Source organism: Oncorhynchus keta, chromosome 14, assembly GCF_023373465.1.
Source record: "Oncorhynchus keta strain PuntledgeMale-10-30-2019 chromosome 14, Oket_V2, whole genome shotgun sequence".
Lineage (NCBI taxonomy): Eukaryota > Metazoa > Chordata > Actinopteri > Salmoniformes > Salmonidae > Oncorhynchus > Oncorhynchus keta.
Window position 1 is genome coordinate 21,304,174 of NC_068434.1, and position 12,806 is coordinate 21,316,979.

General features: G+C 43.0%; 1 protein-coding gene across 1 annotated transcript; it reads left to right on the top strand.

The window, feature by feature from the left end:
- The first annotated feature begins 2,161 nt into the window (after positions 1–2,161).
- LOC118392971 (alpha-1-antitrypsin-like protein CM55-ST) lies at positions 2,162–12,226 on the top strand. Its single transcript, XM_035785045.2, has 5 exons — positions 2,162–2,245; positions 9,858–10,712; positions 10,983–11,250; positions 11,374–11,521; positions 11,815–12,226. Exons 2-5 carry the CDS (start codon positions 9,866–9,868, stop codon positions 12,010–12,012), a joined length of 1,461 nt encoding a protein of 486 aa, XP_035640938.1. The 5' UTR covers positions 2,162–2,245; positions 9,858–9,865; the 3' UTR covers positions 12,013–12,226.
- The last annotated feature ends 580 nt before the right edge of the window (positions 12,227–12,806 follow it).

Genomic DNA, 12,806 nt, shown 5'->3' on the forward strand with positions numbered 1-12,806 from the left:
GCCCTAATAAGACATTTTTATGTTGGTGTTTCCTTTATTTTGGCAGCTACCTGTCTACTGTATTTTCACAGTATGAGGTTGGAATAATACTGAAATTGTGACAATTATGATAATGCCCTTTTAGTGGAAGAGGTGTTTCAAAAGACTGCCTTAAATTTCAGCCTATTTTGGTGGGATGGATTTTTGGCCTACCTAGTGAGATAATATAATAATAATAATAATATATGCCATTTAGCAGACGCTTTTATCCAAAGCGACTTACAGTCATGTGTGCATACATTCTACGTATGGGTGGTCCCGGGAATCGAACCCACTACCCTGGCGTTACAAGCCCAGCAGTAAATTAGTTTTATAGACCAATAAGAAAGAGAATTCCAAACCTCTCTGCCAATAACAGCTAGTTTTCAGTTTCCCCCTCCCCACTCTGACTACTCCCAGACAGTCCTAGCTTAATTCTTGCTTGAGAAATTGCTATCTGCTAAGAAACTATTTAGTTTATTTTTTACCATTTTAATTTAAAATAATCACAGTAAGGTACTTAATTGTTACACAGAAATTATTTGATATTGAGATAAAAACATTGGACCTTTAAAAAGCCAGTAGCTCTGTTGGACCCGTGCTGGATACCACAGAATACAAACATAACAGAATGATAATACTGATATGGGAAGATACAATGCAGTGAAGTTCAATTGCAAGTTTGAGATGAACAGTAAAAAAAGTATAAATGTTTAATAAAATAATTACTTTTGTGAAGGTATTGCATGCTACCCTGGCCCCAACTCTTGGCAAAATGTGTTTTTAGTTTACATTTGTCTCAAATGAATATTCTAGAAACCTTGCCATATTCTCGTCCACCTCGGGGAAACATAGTGATGTAACACTGACTGTTAATAATGTGCAGTGAAATTGGCCACAAACTCTATAAGCAGTGCAGACAGTGCATTTTGGAAGCTGCTCTTTTGACTACCGCTAATACTGTGTTTTTGTCTGTTATACTGCAGTATTAAAACATTTTGTGGACAGTACAGTATGATGCATGTTCCTGAGTAGTGCAAGGCAGTTCATTAAGGCGAGGCACCACACCCTAATATGGTATTTTCACAATTCTTTTACCAGTTGAATATAGACTCCAATATTAACTTTTCTGAAATATTTTAATACAATATGTAAATGAGGCAATTTTGTTACAACACTCCAGTACCCAACTTGCATAGAGCAGATTGTGGATATATATTTTTAAACTTCTTTCTATCTGTAAAATAGATAGAATTGGTGCATATTTAAAAAAAAAACATCATCTAGAATCAAAGTCTGGAGAATATATCTAAGGATAACCACACACCATGTGGTGAATGCAGATGTTTCTGAATCTGAGAAAAATGAGTTAGCGTCTGACTTTCGGGAAATGGCAATTAAAGAGAAGTACAATGAATTTAGCATATTTAGACCCAATCACGGTCTCTTCAAAGGTACAACTTATAGTATAGTTTGTAACATTATCTATGAAATGGGCTTTTAAATTATGTATGATTACATGTAGTGAGTTTAGAAATTATGCATTTATGTCCATTTGAATGTGGTTAAAATTCAGTATTTTTTTTATGACGGTAGTATGATAAACATTTACATTAAGGTTTACTTTTTTTATTTAGCTTTTTGAAAGTACTAATATTAAAGGGCTGAAATACCCCAAAATATAAAAATGTACGTTAATGCAAAAAATGTAATTTCAGCCTGTGGTGCTTCACGATAATGAATTGATTAATGGTTGTTCAAGTGTGGTTTGGCGTGCCAATGAAGTAGGAGCTCACTATTGCATTGTTACACATTATAATGTACCAGACATACGTTTAACCATGCAGACCACCAAATGCACAATAGACATCAATTGCAGAGTTTTATAAAATAACTAAACAGAACAACAACATATAGCTCTATCATTTTCTCTGTTATCATCCAACATGTATTTTCACAATGTCCCATGTCCATAGTTGCATTTCCAAAATTTCCAATATCGTTTTTAAAGTTTTAGTTGTCGTGTCCTGTGCCAATCCTAAATGAAAAAAATGTGTGCTCAGCACTCCCCTAAGCAGGTAATGATTACATTCTTTAAATATGGGGGCTTTGCCAGTACCAAACAAACATGTCAAAGTTCAACCCCTGATCAATCCCAAATGAACCACACACAGTATATAAAGGGAATTTGGTCCAAATTAAGAAGCCAAAGCTGCTGTCTGGAAGGGTGAGTAGGCTACTCTACTGCTATCTATCTCTACACTGGGAAATGTGAACTGGCTCTATAGCTCTGGGCCCGGTTTCCCAAAAGCATCTTATGGCTAAGCTCATCATTAGAACCTTTGTAGGAGCATTGTTAAATCTTCGTGCTGTTTCCCAAAACTATCGTTACTAAAGTTGCACCTGAAAAAGCTTGTTATTTACTGCCTGCCTCAGAGCACTCATAGAACAGCTTTTTTTGCCCTTCTGTGTCACTTTATACACAGAAGATCTCCGCTAAATATAGAATCACAATGCTTATCTGTCTCTCTGTGACTGCCGATTTCAGAATGAAGTTGACGACAAATACAAAAGTAGCCAATATGTTCGCAATTGTTACAAACAAGTGAAGGATACAAATAATTTAGATGATTATCTTTCAATTCTATCAGTATAGAAAAGTATTTGGAAAGTATTCAGACCCCTTGACTTTTTCCACATTTTGTTACGTTACAGCCTTATTTTAAAATTGATTAAATCGTTTTTCCCCTCATCAATCTACACACAATACCCCATAATGACAAAGAAAAAACAGGTTTTATATATTTTTGCAAATTTATTACAAATAAAAAAGTGAAATAGCACATTTACATAAGCATTCAGAACCTTAACTCAGTACTTCGTTGAAGCACCTTTGGCAGTTATTACAGCCTCAAGTCTTCTTGGGTATGATGTTACAAGCTTAGCAAACCTGTATTTGGGGAGTTTCTCCCGTTCTTCTCTGCAGATTCTCTAAAATTCTGTCAGGTTGGATGGGGAGTGTCACCAGGAATGTTCGAACGGGTTCAACTCTGGGCTCTGGCTTGGCCACTCAAGGACATTCAGAGACTTGACCCGAAGCCGCTCCTGCATTATCTTGGTTGTGTGCTTAGGGTTGTTGTCCTGTTGGAAGGTGAACCTTCGCCCCATTCTGAAGTCCTGAGCGAATTGGAGCAGGTTTTCATCAAAGATCTCTGTACTTTGCTCCGTTCATCTTTCCCTCAATCCTGACTAGTTTCCCAGTCCCTGCCTCTGAAAACCATACCCACAGCATGATGCTGCCACCACCATGCTTCACTGTAGGGATGGTGCCAGGTTTTTTCCAATTGCGACACTTGGCATTCAGGCAGAAGAGTTCAATCTTGGTTTCATCAGACCAGATAATCTTGTTTCTCAGGGTCTGAGAGTCCTTTAGGTGCCTTTTGGCAAACTCCAAGCTGGCTGTCATGTGCCTTTTACTGGACTGACTTCCGTCTGCCCACTCTACAATAAAGGGCCCACTCTACAATAAAGGCCTGATTGGTGGAGTGCTGCAGAGATGGTTGTCCTTCTGGAAGGTTCTCCCATCTCCACAGAGGAACTCTAGAGCTCTGTCAGAGGGACCATCGGGGTCTTGGTAACCTCCCTGACCAAGGCCCTACTCCCCCAATTACTCACTTTGGAAGGGCGGCCAGCTCTAGGAAGAGTCTTGGTGGTTTCAAACTTCTTCCATTTAATGATGGGGGCCACTGTGTTCTTGGGGACCTTCAATGCTACATCAAATGTTTTGGTACCTTTCCCCATATCTGTGCCTCAACACCATCCTGTCTTGAAGCTCTACGGACAATTCCTTCGACCTCATGGCTTGGTTATTGCTCTGACATGCACTGTCAACTGTGGGACCTTATACAGACAGGTGTGTGCCTTTCCAAATCATGTCCAATCAATTGAATTTACCCCAGGTGGACTCCTATCAAGTTGTAGAAACATCTCAAGGATGATCAATGGAAACAGGATGTACCGGAGCTCCATTTTCTTTTTGTCTCAAAGCAAAGGGTCTGAAAACTTATGTAAATAAGGTATCTTTTTTATTTGTAATAACATTTCTAAAAACCTGTTTTCACTTTGTCATTATGGGGTATTGTGTGTAAATTGATGAGGAGAAATTGAATTTCATCAATTTTAGAATAAGGCTGTAATGTAACAAAATCCGAATTCACTGTAGACACATGCTCCAATGATGCACTTGGTGAATGTTGTCGCTGCGTGGTGTTTTGGGATCATCAGCCGTTGTAGGAAAGATACATCAGTAAAACACCCGTAAGTAGGGTTGCAAAGCTACCGGTAATTTAACAAAGTCACCGGAATCTTCAGTAATTTTGTTAAATTATACTTGAATAACTTTTAAAAAATGTATTCATATTTAGTATTCATTTTTTATATCTCTGTCCGTATTGTCCATGAGTTTCTAATAGATTCTATTGAATTGAACCTTATGGTTCAAGAGAAAATAGCTTAATTAATGAAAAAAGCATTTAATCAATAATGGCATTATTTTAAATTCCCTCTGCAACTTGTCCAACTATTGACTCTTTTCACAACTGTCACCAGTTTCATGCCCACAAAAATAAAAAAAAGGATATTTCATGCTGATACCCTCATTAAACACCAATGGTATTCACTAAGTTTATGGTTTAGGATAATGTTTACAGCTTTGTCATTATGTATTTTTATTTTAAAATCATCATATTTCATTATTTCATATATTTTACATGTGATAAGGCCAGAGATAATTCAATACACTTGTGATAACCTGCAGGACTAAAAGGGCCATAAATGTCTTGTGATAGATTACAGTACATAAAATTATTGAAATATACCAAAAATATGGTAGTTTACTGGTAAAGCTTCCAGTAATATACCCTCCCTTTGCAACCCTACTCGTAATATTGAGTTCCATCGCTAGCGGGAAACCGGCCCTTCCCAAAAACATATTAAGGCTAAATTTATAATTTAACACTTCACAGCAGCATTGTTAAATCTCTTCTTGACATCATTTGAGTCAATTGGAGGTGTACCTGTGGATGTATTTCAAGGCCTACCTTCAAACTCAGTGCCTCTTTTCTTGACATCATGGCAAAATCAAAAGAAATCAGCCAAGATCTCGGAAAAACCATTGTAAACCTCCACAAGTCTGGTTCATCCTTGGGAGCAATTTCCAAACACCTGAAGGTACCACGTTAATCTGTTCAAACAACAGTACTCAAGTATAAACACCATGGGACCACGCAGCCGTCATACAAATCAGGAAGGAGACGCGTTCTGTCTCCGAGAGATTAACATACTTTGGTGAGAAAAGTGCAAATCAATCCCAGAACAACAGCAAAGGACCTTGTGAATATGCAGGGGGAAATAGGTACAAAAGTATCTATATCCACAGTAAAACAAGTCCTTTATCGACATAACCTGAAAGGCCGCTCAGCAAGGAAGAAGCCACCTCCAAAACCGCCATAAAAAAGCAAGACTACGGTTTGCAACTGCACATTGGGACAAAGCTCATACTTTTTGGAGAAATGTCCTCTGGTCTGCTGAAAAAATAGAACCGTTTGGCCATAATGATCATTGTTATGTTTGGAGGGAAAAGGCGGAGGCTTGCAAGCCGAAGAACACCATCCCAACCGTGAAGCATGGGGGTGCTTTGCTGCAGGAGGGTCTGGTTGTCACTTCCTGACAATGGAAAGCCTATATTTTTGATGGTAGTGTAGGTCAGGGCGTGACTAGGGGTTTTTAGTCTAGTTTATTATTTCTATGTGTGGTTCTAGGTTTAATTTTCTATGTTGGGGTTTGTGTATGATTCCCAATGAGACGCAGCTGGTAATCGTTGTCTCTAATTGGGGATCATACTTAAGTTGCATTTTTCACATGTGGGTGATGGGATAATGTTTGTTTTTGTGTAGTGCCTGTGAGCACTCCATTACTTCATGTTTTGTTATTGTTCTGTATTGTTTTGGTGAGTGGAACTCTATGCACGCTGAGCCTTGGTCCGATCATCATTATTACGAACAACGTGACAGAATATCCCATCACAACGGGACCAAGCAGCATGCTCGGGAGGAGATGGCATCCTGGTCTTTGGGGGAGATCAGGGAGAGAATATCCTGGACTTGGGAAGAAATAATTGCAGGAGACAAGAGCCTGCCATGGAAGCAGGCGGAAGCAGCGAAGGAAGGACAGCGACAAAGTCAGGGAGGAAGGCCAAAGAAACCCAGTGCGTCCTGTGCCAGCTCCTCGCACTTGCCGTGCGAAGTGTGTTAAAGTTCCAGAACAATTGATGTCCTGAGAAGTGTGTTAAAGTTCCGGAACAACTGATGCCGGCTATACGCATCAGGTCTCCAGTGCCTTCACAGCCCAGTATGTCCTGTGCCTGCTCCTCGCACTCTCCCTCAAGTGCACTTTCCCAGTCAGGCACCAGTGCCGGCCCCACGCAGCAGGCTTCCTGCGATGGTCCACGGTCCGGAACCTCCTGAGACGGTCCTCCTGCAACCATCCCCAGTCCAGAGTTTCCGGCAATGATCCCCAGTCCAGAGCTTCCGGCGAGTTCCCAGTCCAGAGCTTCCGGCGACAGTTCCCAGTCCAGAGCCTCTGGCGACATTTAACGGTCCGGGACCTCCTGGGACGGTCCACGGTCCGGGACCTCCTGGGACGGTCCACGGTCCGGGACCTCCTGGGACGGTCCACGGTCCGGGACCTCCTGGGACGGTCCACGGTCCGGGACCTCCAGCTCCATGGCCGGAGCCTTCCCCTGCACCGATGCCCAGTCCGATGCCCAGTCTAAGCACGGCGTCCAGTTCAGCTCCAAGGCCAGAGTCTTCTTCAGCGTTGGTGCCAAGTCCAGGCACAGCGTCCAGTCCCGCTCCATGGTGGGAGCTTTCCCCTGCGTCTAGGTCCAGGCCTGGGTCCATGGCTGGATCCGCAGGATGAGCAGGTACTTCGCCCCGCACCAGAGCTGCCAACGACACTAGACCCCCCCCACCCCCTAACCCTCCCTTTTTGTTTCAGGTTTTGCGGTATATTTTTGATGGTAGAGTAGATCAGGGCGTGACTATGGGTTTTAGTCTAGTTTATTATTTGTATGTGGGGTTCTAGGTTTAATTTTCTATGTTGGGGTTTGTGTATGATTCCCAATTAGAGGTAGCTGGTAATCGTTGTCTCTAATTGGGGATCATACTTAAGTTGCATTTTTCCACATGTGGGTGATGGGATAATGTTTGTTTTTGTGTAGTGCCTGTGAGCACTCCATTACTTCATGTTTTGTTATTGTTCTGTATTGTTTTGGTGAGTGGAACTCTATGCACGCTGCGCCTTGGTCCGATCATCATTATTACGAACAACGTGACAGAATATCCCATCACAACGGGACCAAGCAGCATGCTCGGGAGGAGATGGCATCCTGGTCTTTGGGGGAGATCAGGGAGAGAATATCCTGGACTTGGGAAGAAATAATTGCAGGAGACAAGAGCCTGCCATGGAAGCAGGCGGAAGCAGCGAAGGAGGGACAGCGACAAAGTCAGGGAGGAAGGCCAAAGAAACCCAGTGCGCCTTCACAGCCCAGTGCGTCCTGTGCCAGCTCCTCGCACTTGCCGTGCGAAGTGTGTTAAAGTTCCAGAACAATTGATGTCCTGAGAAGTGTGTTAAAGTTCCGGAACAACTGATGCCGGCTATACGCATCAGGTCTCCAGTGCCTTCACAGCCCAGTATGTCCTGTGCCTGCTCCTCGCACTCTCCCTCAAGTGCACTTTCCCAGTCAGGCACCAGTGACGGCCCCACGCAGCAGGCTTCCTGCGATGGTCCACGGTCCGGAACCTCCTGAGACGGTTCTCCTGCAACCATCCCCAGTCCAGAGTTTCCGGCAATGATCCCCAGTCCAGAGCTTCCGGCGAGTTCCCAGTCCAGAGCTTCCGGCGAGTTCCCAGTCCAGAGCCTCCGTCGACAGTTCCCAGTCCAGAGCCTCTGGCGACATTTAACGGTCCGGGACCTCCTGGGACGGTCCACGGTCCGGGACCTCCTGGGACGGTCCACGGTCTGGGACCTCCTGGCACGGTCCGGGACCTCCTGGGACGGTCCACGGTCCGGGACCTCCTGGGACGGTCCACGGTCCGGGACCTCCTGGGACGGTCCACGGTCCGGGACCTCCAGCTCCATGGCCGGAGCCTTCTCCTGCACCGATGCCCAGTCCGATGCCCAGTCTAAGCACGGCGTCCAGTTCAGCTCCAAGGCCAGAGTCTTCTTCAGCGTTGGTGCCAAGTCCAGGCACAGCGTCCAGTCCCGCTCCATGGTGGGAGCTTTCCCCTGCGCCTAGGTCCAGGCCTGGGTCCATGGCTGGATCCGCAGGATGAGCGGGTACTTCACCCCGCACCAGAGCTGCCAACGACACTAGACCCCCCCCACCCCCTAACCCTCCCTTTTTGTTTCAGGTTTTGCGGTATATTTTTGATGGTAGAGTAGATCAGGGCGTGACTATGGGTTTTAGTCTAGTTTATTATTTGTATGTGGGGTTCTAGGTTTAATTTTCTATGTTGGGGTTTGTGTATGATTCCCAATTAGAGGTAGCTGGTAATCGTTGTCTCTAATTGGGGATCATACTTAAATTGCATTTTTCCACATGTGGGTGATGGGATAATGTTTGTTTTTGTGTAGTGCCTGTGAGCAATCCATTACTTCACGTTTCGTTATTGTTCTGTATTGTTTTGGTGAGTTTCTTTATTAAACATGTGGAACATTATGCATCCTGTGCCTTGATCCGATCAACAAACCTGACTGAGTTACACCAGCTCTGTCAGGAGGAATGGGCCAAAATTCACCCAACTTATTGTGGGAAGCTTGTGGAACGCTACCTGATACGTTTGACCCAAGTTAAACAATTTAAAGGCAATACTACTAAATGCACTCAATTAGTATGTAAACTTCTAACCCACTGGGAATGTGATGAAATAAATAAAAGCTGAAATAAATAATTATCTCTACTATTATTCTGACATTTTACATTATTAAAATAAAGTGGTGATCCTAACTGACCTTTAGACAGGGAATTTTAACGAGGATTAAATTGTGAAATGGAATTGTGAAAAACTGAGTTTAAAATGTATTTGGCTAAGGTGTATGTAGACTTCTGACTTCAACTGTACAAACACACACACACACACACACACACACACACACACACACACACACACACACACACACACACACACACACATATATATATATTTATATACATACATACATACATACATACATACATACATACATACATACATACATACGTATGTTTATATATTTACACACACATACATACATACACATACATATACTTATGTATATACATATGTGTGTGTATATGTCTGTATGTCTGTATGTGTGTATAAATATATAAACATGTGTGTGTGTGTGTGTGTGTGTGTGTGTGTGTGTGTGTGTGTGTGTGTGTGTGTATATATATATATGTGTATGTGTGTATATGTGTATGTGTATGTGTGTATATGTGTATGTGTGTATATATATATATATATGTGTGTGTATATTTATATGTATCTATGTATTTATACACACATACATACATATACACATACGTGTGTGTATATATACACATTTATACATGTGTGTGTGTGTATATGTGTCACTGGCCAGAAAGTTTTACCAAGTTGTCTTCCCAGATTCAATAGGTTTAGCCTATATCATTATTGAAATGACCTCTGAATAGCGGTACATCTTCCAGATAGTGACATTAATTGTGGAATTGACACCAAATTGATTGACTAATGATACATGTTTTACTTTGATAGTTGCTAAGATGAGGACAGCCCTGTGTTTGTGGATCGTTATGGGAGTTCTCTGCCCGGGAGAGGTCAGAGGTCACAAAGGTAACGGAGGTGACCGCCACCACGGTCACAGTCGCGACCATGGTGGTGACCATGACTATAGTGACAGGCGTGACAGCGAACATGGTGACAGGCGTGGTCACGGGCGCGACCATGACCATGGTGACAGGCCCGACCACGACCATGGTGACAGGCCCGACCACGGTCACGGGCGCAACCATGACCATGGTGACAGGCGCGACCATGGTGACAGGCGCGACCATGGGCATCATCATCATCATCATCATCATGAGCCCAGTGACAACAGCACTAAACCAGTGATCCAAGGAAACTTGGAGTTTGCTTGCAGCCTGTATAATCAGCTGGTGGCTCAGCCTGACAACCAGGGCAAGAACGTGTTCTTCTCCCCGCTGAGTGTGTCCCTGGCCCTGGCCGCTCTGTCTGTGGGGGCCAAGGGTCAAACCCACCAGCAGCTTTTCACTGTTCTGGGCTTCAACAGTAGCCTACTGATCCAAGAACAGGTGGACCAGGCCTTCCAGACCATCCTCACACAGCTCAACCAGAAAATAGGTGTGAACCTGACCGTAGGAAGTGCACTTTTCATGCAAAACAACTTTACACCACACCCCGAGTTCCTTGAGGACTTGAAGCGTTTCTACCTTTCTGAGGGTGTCACAGTGGACTTCACCAACACTGCTAAGGCCATCGATACAATCAATACATACGTGGGGGACAAGACTAAAGGCAAGATAGATAAGTTAGTCAAAGATCTGGACCCAACCACTGTCATGTACCTCCTCAGCTACATTTACTTCAAAGGTAAGAGGATATTGCAAACTTTTAGACAAACAATAATACAAACATGAAATAGGGTCCTTGAAATGAAGTAGAGTTCACTTCTTTGATGGATACAGATCTTGTGGAATCAATTCCTTTTTTGTCTCTGGATATTGTTGGTGTTATTGATACCATTGTACCTTTTGGCTGTATCTCTTGCTGGGTCTCCCCCTCAGAAAACCACTTTTGGTCTGGTAACTTTTACTCATCACATGACACACTGAAATGTTTTACGATTTTCTAATTCTCAAGGAAAATGGGAGATTCCATTTAACCCTGCAGACACAAAGGAGGACACATTTCATGTGGATGAAAACACCACTGTTCCGGTCCAGATGATGAGTATGATGAAGAGGTTCTCCGTCTACTACGACCAGGAGATCTCCACCAGTATCCTGCATCTCCCCTACAACGACTCAGTGTCCATGATGTTGGTGCTACCCGAGAAGGGACTCGCTAGTCTGGACGAGGTCATATGCCTCAACCACATCACCAAGTGGCACAGGTGGAAGAAAGCCAGGTATGACCTGTCTCAATCATTAAGCACCACTCTCATAGAACTAATAAACGGTGGGTGGGTAAAATAACTACGTATCACAATCATTGCAAGTAAAACCTTCTTCCTGTCCATGTTTGTCTTTAGGGAATATCATGTATATGTTCCCAAGTTGTCCATCACCACAACATACTCCCTCAAGGACATTCTGAGTGGAATCGGAATGCCGGACATATTCAGTGATCGAGCTGACTTCAGTGGAATATCAGAGGAACTGAAGGTGGCTGTCTCAGAGGTGGGGAACTCATTCACTCTCAGTGATTCATAAAGACATAAATATACAGGGAAACAACAGCAATACAGTAACAGCAATGCACTAACCTCTCAAGCACAACCATGTAATGACAGCCTTAATGTTGTGGTCACTTTCAATTGGTAGTTTTATCCCTGCTTTTTCAAGGAACCCCTGAAAGCTCTATCTGGCTTCCCAGGGTGTCCTGGGAGAATCACTGCCCTAGAACATATTATATGTGAACCATGTGAGGCCTATGTACTGTACATCAGACTGCATTGTGTGGTTGTTTTCAGGTGGTGCAACAAGCCTCCTTGGACGTGGATGAGGCTGGAGCAACCACAGCAGCTGCCACAGGTGTGGTCCTTATGCCCCTCTCCTCCCGACACACCCATGTCTTGAAGTTCGACCATCCATTCATGGTCTTTGTCATGGACCGGGAGACCAAGAATATTCTCTTCATGGGCAAGATTATCAACCCAGCCAACAAATAAAACCGGTGCTATGTAAAACCTGTGCTGCAGAAAACATGTGGTCTATTATCGCAAATTGAAATCTAAGTGCTGCTGTTAGGAAACCAGTAAGCAAACCCATCCAAACTCTTCTGGGTCAATCTAGCCTGGGAACCCAAAGCTAACAAGTGTATAAATCCTCTGTATTCACTTTGCTGGATATTTGTACAACTATTAAATACATATCACCATTTGCTGCCAGTCTTCTTATCTTTTGGTTCTATGCCTAATAAAGCACGTTACAGAATTTGGACACATACATGTTCTTGCAACGTTCCCATGAAATGTGTCTAGAACATTAATATAATATATTCGGAGAACATGGTAACCATGTTCTGTGCATGTTTGGTGGGACGTTCATGGAATATTCTCGTTACCCACAGAAAACTGGACACATTCATTTTCTTGAAATGTTCCCATGAAATGTGTCTAGACCATTAATATCTTAAGTTCTGAGAACATGGTAACTGTGTTCTGGAAAAATTCCTTGCACGTCACAGGAACATTGTTATGAAAATGTTAGTTAATGACCTAACTAGACTCGTAAGAGAACATTCTCTAAAGTTCTGAGGAACGTTTGTTGGGATTAAGGATTGGCGTCCCATCAACGGGACAGTTGTAAATCATTCAGCATGTTATGTCAAGATCCCAGATTTGAACAACAAATGTCGGTAGAAGTGTCTTATATCGGCTGAAATCTTAAATTCTTGTTAATATAACTGCACTGTCCAATTTACAGTAGCTATTACTGCAAAAAAATGCCATACTATTGTTTG